The sequence below is a fragment of the Cryptomeria japonica genome, chromosome 6 (genome assembly GCF_030272615.1).
Source record: "Cryptomeria japonica chromosome 6, Sugi_1.0, whole genome shotgun sequence".
In the NCBI taxonomy this organism is placed as follows: Eukaryota; Viridiplantae; Streptophyta; class Pinopsida; order Cupressales; family Cupressaceae; genus Cryptomeria; species Cryptomeria japonica.
Window position 1 is genome coordinate 394,218,087 of NC_081410.1, and position 5,793 is coordinate 394,223,879.

Below are 5,793 nucleotides of genomic sequence, written 5' to 3' on the forward strand. Positions count from 1 at the left end.
ATGCATATATGCGTGCACACGCACACACACATGTGTATGCATATCCATGTACAAGTGTATATATGTATGTACACATACATATGTATATTTACATACATATATACATATATACATATATACATATATACACATATACATAGTATTTTCTAGAAACCTTTTCATTTATTTTTTTAATAAAATATGTCACTTGTAAATTAAATATTTATTTTTTTAATTTTACTTTATTTACTAAGAATTATAAAATAGAGTGCTAACTACTAGGAGAATTCTAGTAGACAAACACCCTTACAAGTACTAAGAAATGGAAAATTTTCAAACATTTAACATATAATACTTAAATGACAACCAATAATTGTCCAAAAAACTTACTTGAGTTTTTGAGTTTGAGTGCTCTATCCCTATTATTGAGTATACATAAATTATTTATGAATCAAAATATTGATTGCTACTAAATTTCAAGGTAATGATCAATTAATCAACCAAAAGTACTGACTTACGAACACATGCATAACTCCCTACCAAATACCAAAACCAATCTAAAATTTTATTAATTTTTCATATAATCATTTTAGTAAAAATATATATAATAAAAAAATATATAAACATATTAATGATTAATTATTACGATTTTAAATAAAATCTATATGAAAAAAACTAATACATAAATCAAGATACTAATACTATTCCAACATAAAATTTAATGTATGTTTAATTAATTCATCAATTTATATTAGAAAAATTAATTAATAAATATATATATATTTTTTTGATAAAAGTGGATGAACCACTGAAATTATATTAAATCTTTATATTTTTTTTTTTACATGGTGTCTGGTTCAACGAGCACTGAAGGGCAAGAACCAGTAAGAAAACCCTTAAGTATTGCTCAAAAAACAAAAGCCTATTTACCCATTACAAAAACCCATAGGCAACCCAGATACAACCCTTGATTACAATATCAATCACATTAGATATAAAGGAAGCTTGCAAAAAGCTTATAGGAATCAGTGAAGAAGATGGCACCCAAAAATGAGACCACCATGTCCACAAAAATAGTGTCATCACCCAAAAGGGACCAAATTGTCTATGCACCGCATGACTCCAAGGCCCTGCAGAGAACAAACCTACAACCATAAGGGAACCAAGTAAAAGCAGTCCTGACAACACAAGAATAGTTAGCAAACATATGCCCATCCATATAATAAGTAGAGAAGGATGGAAAAAACCCTCAGGAATCAGGGAGAGGCCTATCCATAAAAGAATCCAAAGCAAAAGCCATAACAACAACAACAAGATAAGGAGCCATCTGCACCACCAAATAACCTGTCCCTCATCCGGAATATAATAGAGAAAAGGACAACCACACCAAAAATAGGGAATGAAGGAAGTTTCTAAATGAAAGGTTTATTAAGAGAGAAGTTTCATGCAAGAGATAGGAAAATCCGAAGGGGCAAGTTCTATATGATCAACACCCTCAACAACAACCTTGTTTACAAGAAAATCCATGAAAGCATTAATTTATCTAAAACAGTGAGAAATAGAGAAAGTGGAAAAGCCATTTAGTTGAAGGAGAATGTGCTCTAAAAAATACTGCAAGTGCCAAGAGAGGCACTTTTTTCTAGCAACTGCTTGAAATACCAGCATTGAATCACCTTCAATAACAATGTCCTTAATGTTTAAAGAATGAGCAAGATCGAGTCCAAAGGATAAGGCCTGGAACTCAGCCGCATTATTAGTGCCATGACCAATATATTTACCCACTGCTTTGATGATCTTTGAGGAGTGATGAAAAATAATTACCCCAACCCTAGACCTCCCCGGATTACCCTTAGAGGCCCCATCAAACTGAAGTTTGAATGAAGGAAAAAGAGGAGGACTCCATTTAGCCATCTTGCGCTTAAGAGTCGAAGAAACTCCATCTGTTATAACCCCATGAGAAGGCATCAAATGAAGTAAAGACCATCGCCAAGTGACCCAATTATCCCAATGAGAAAAGGACCTGAGATGATCTAAATTTCTATGAATGAAAGCAAGCACCACTTCACTAATGGAAGCTTGAACTTTACCAATTATGACTGTCAAAGATGAGGATTTATGTTTGAAGATTCTTGAATTCCTTTCAAGCCAAAGATTCCAAATCAGCAGAGATGGAGCGACAACCCAAAGAGATGAATAGAACGAAGAGGGAAACAACAAGGGCCATGACATAAATTGTGAAAGTAGATTTGGACAGAGAGAAGAAGACCATCCTAACATATCAAACAACCAATACCAACAATTAGAGGCAAAAGGACATAGCAAGAAAAGGTGATCCATCGATTCCATACAATAACCACAGAAAACACAAGGAAAAACTGTTGTAATCCCAAGTCTATCCAACCGCATTCCAGTAAGGACTTTATCTTGGACTGCCAACCAAGCAAAAGCCCCTGCCTTTGGAAGACAAGCAGGATGCCAAAAAAGCTTAGTAGGCCAACAAGATGGCAAGGGGGCCTGAACCAAAGAATTGTACCCCTCTTTAACTGAATAGGAACCTGTAGCATTTTTAACCCAAACCAAAGAGTCCTCCTTCATATGGAAAAGTAAAGGTCTTTTACGAAGTTCTTCTATAAAAGTTAAAATAATATCATTATTAATAGATAGGGGAGGGATATCCTTCCATTTAGCCACTAAACATGGACCTGAGGTGACAATGTTGAAATAATCTGCAACAAAAGGTCCCCAAAGATCCGACAAAATATCTAGTAAAGGGGACCAGTCACGAATAGCTGAGAGAGCAGGATGCCCATTCCAAACTTCATCCCCAAAATGAGCCTTTTTCCCATTATGGACCACCCAAGATAAATGTGGTAAGATCACCTCCCTACAAGAAATCAAAAATTTCCAAAACGCAGAGCCCTTTGGAAGGGATGTTGCAGTAAAAATCCTTTCGCTGGGTGCTCCCCTTAAATACTTGGCGAGCATGATGAAAGCCCATTTACTTTGGGGGTTTGCATATAACTTCCAAATCAATTTTGTCCCTAATGCTTCATTCTGAATAACTAGGTCGCGGATACCCACACCCCGCACCTCCTTGGGATGACATATTTTATCCCAAGCAAGAAGAGGGATCTTTGTTTGTCCTCCTAAGTTGTCACTCCAAAGGAACGTCTTGAGGGAAACCTTAATCTTCTTAATGACTTGAGAAGGCGCCTGCAGGATAGACATCAAGTATGTAGGAATGGCACTCAACACTAATTTGATTAGAAGGATCTTACCAACCATTGTTAGCCACTTATGATTCTAGGAGGTAATTCTGGAGGTAATAGAATGGACTACTTTATCCCAAAAGGAGGTCTTATCCTAACCCAAAAAGAAAGGGATGCCCAAGTACATACAGGGAAAGGTCCCAACATGAAAGCTCCAAAAGCGGGCGAGATTGTCCCAAACTAATGTGGGGACATTCACAAAAAAGACTTTGGACTTCTGATTATTAACCTTTTGACCAAAAAAGGCAGCATAATCAGAAATAATTTTCTTAATAACTCGAGCTTCCCTCATAGAAGCCATCCCAAACATAAGTGTATCATCAGCAAATAAACAATGAGAATGTGAAGAAGGGAGGCCATCCACTCTGATACCTGACCATAGACCCGAAGCCGTAGCATTAGATATAGCCTTGCTCAATGCTTCTGCCAAAAGAATAAACAAAAAAGGGGATAGAGGATCTCCTTGCCTAATTCCTCGAGAGGAAGCAAAAAAGCCCGAGGGAGAACCATTAATCAAAACTGAAAAGCGAACAGAGGATATACATGAAAAGACCCACTTGACCCAACTATGCGAAAACCCAAAACGATACAAGACCACCACTAGGGACTGCCAATTAACATGATCATAGGCTTTAAGCATGTCTAGTTTAAGAATCATTGCTGGGACCTTTTGCTGGGATATGGAGTGCAGGATTTCATGCACTACAATAGCACCTTCAGGATTTTCCCGTCCAGGCACAAAACCACCCTGCTCTAAAGAAATTATCTGAGGAAGGAGTTTAGACAGCCTAACCGAAATTGCCTTAGTAAAGATTTTGTATAAGGTGTTACACAAGGCAATTGGATGAAAGTCCCAAAAAGAGGTAGGATTATCTACTTTTGGAATAATAGCTATAAGAGTAGTATTAATTTCTCTTAAGATCGACCTATTCCTTCTAGACTCCTCCAAGGCTAACAACAAATCTTTTCCAATAAAATCCCAACATCTCTAAAAGAATAAGGCCGTAAATCCATCCAGACCCGGAGCCTTTTCTGGATGCATGGAAAAGACTATCTCTTTCAATTCAGCCAACGAAAAGGGGGCCATAAGCAACCTATTATCCTCAGGGGAAACTAAAGGGGGGATCGAATTTACAAACTCATCATCAACCACCACTGGCTCCACTGAAAGAAGAGACTTAAAGAACCTTACAGCTTCAGCGGCTATATCATCCTCATCTATCAGAGTATTACCATTAGAGTCGTGAATACAAGAGATTCGATTGCAAAGTCTCTTGAGCTTAGAAGAGGAATGAAATAATTTAGTATTTCGATCGCCTTCAGAAAGCCAAAGATCCCTAGACTTCTATCTCTAATAAGATTCTTCCCTAGCCAAGGTCTCACTCAATTGCAGGTTCAACAACTTTAGCTTATCATATATTGCAAGAGACAACCCTGAAGCAACAATGCTTTCATTAAGCTGCTCAATTTCCTCTTGAATCCTGGCCTTTTCACCAAAAATATTCTTAAAATGCATCACATTCCAATCCTTAATCCTTGACTTTAAAAAGCCCAGTTTCTTAACAAGTTGAAACATCCGCGACCCAGGAAAAAATGGAGTTGAATACCACCAATGTTTTAAGGAAGGCAAAAACAATTGGTCCCTAAACCACATTGGCTCAAACTTGAAAGGTAACTTTCTAGGAGCCCTATCCTCGAAAATAGAAAACTGAATAGGGAAATGATCAGAGCCAGTAAAGGGGAGAATTGAGGACACAAAATCCTGACCCAAATTGAACCAATTATCCGAAACCATAAAATGATCCAGTCTTTTCAAAATTTGGCAAAAGTCCCTACGCATATTAGTCCATGTAAATGACCCATTAAGAGGTTTACAATCAACCAAATTCAAGGAGTGAATGAAGTTGCAAAATTTTGACATAGCATGCTTATTAGGGATGATTCCCCCAACCTTTTCATCCATACTAGTAATTGCACTAAAATCTCCCCCAAAAATCAGAAAAACATTCCGCAAAGGAGTGGCAAGAGAAACCAAGTAATTCCAAAGTGTTCTTTTTTCTAGAACCCCTGATGGACCATACACATTAAATAACCAAAATTTTAACTTTGACAACCTGCTCTTAACTAGCCCAAGCATCCAATTGGATGAGGAAGCAATTAATGAGAAATGTACAGTACAATCTTTCCAAAGGACTGCCAACCCACCCGAAGCCCCAGAAGAGGGAGATGAGCAAAAATTCCAAACTTTCCAAGAGGAAAATAACCTATCAGCCGAAGACAGATTTAGCTTAGTTTCTTGTAACAACACTAGATCACACTTCATTAAGTCTAATTGTGACTTAATCAAGCGTCATTTGTTAGGGGCGTTTAAGCCCCTAACATTCCAGGATATAATCTTCATTGGGCCTGAGGGGAAGCATTAGCTCCCCTCGAAATATTCAACGATACTGGAGAAACCAATCCAACTGAAAAACCTTATGCAGACTTCGTTTAGTAGCTAAGGCCCTTGTGAGAGGTGGACTAAAGGGTTTCTTTGATCTTTTCT

General features: G+C 37.3%; 1 protein-coding gene across 1 annotated transcript; it reads right to left on the reverse strand.

The window, feature by feature from the left end:
- Nucleotides 1–1,228: 1,228 nt before the first annotated feature.
- LOC131876615 (uncharacterized) lies at nt 1,229–5,088 on the reverse strand. Its single transcript, XM_059222054.1, has 6 exons — nt 4,632–5,088; nt 4,269–4,466; nt 3,756–4,001; nt 3,478–3,671; nt 1,639–3,192; nt 1,229–1,306 (listed from the first exon to the last, which is right to left on the reverse strand). The coding sequence occupies exons 1-6, from the start codon at nt 5,086–5,088 to the stop codon at nt 1,229–1,231; spliced, it is 2,727 nt and encodes a 908-aa protein (XP_059078037.1).
- Between the last annotated feature and the right edge of the window lie 705 nt (nt 5,089–5,793).

Bases quoted from the DNA above. Each gene is read 5' to 3' on its own strand.
- LOC131876615 (XM_059222054.1), bottom strand. From the start codon at position 5,088: ATGCGTAGGGACTTTTGCCAAATTTTGAAAAGACTGGATCATTTTATG. The intron at 4,467-4,631 runs GTGAGACCTTGG...ATACTCTGATAG, and splicing joins GTTGTTGAACCTGCAATTGA to ATGAGGATGATATAGCCGCT. The intron at 4,002-4,268 runs GTCTGGATGGAT...TAATTTCTTTAG, and splicing joins GCATCCAGAAAAGGCTCCGG to AGCAGGGTGGTTTTGTGCCT.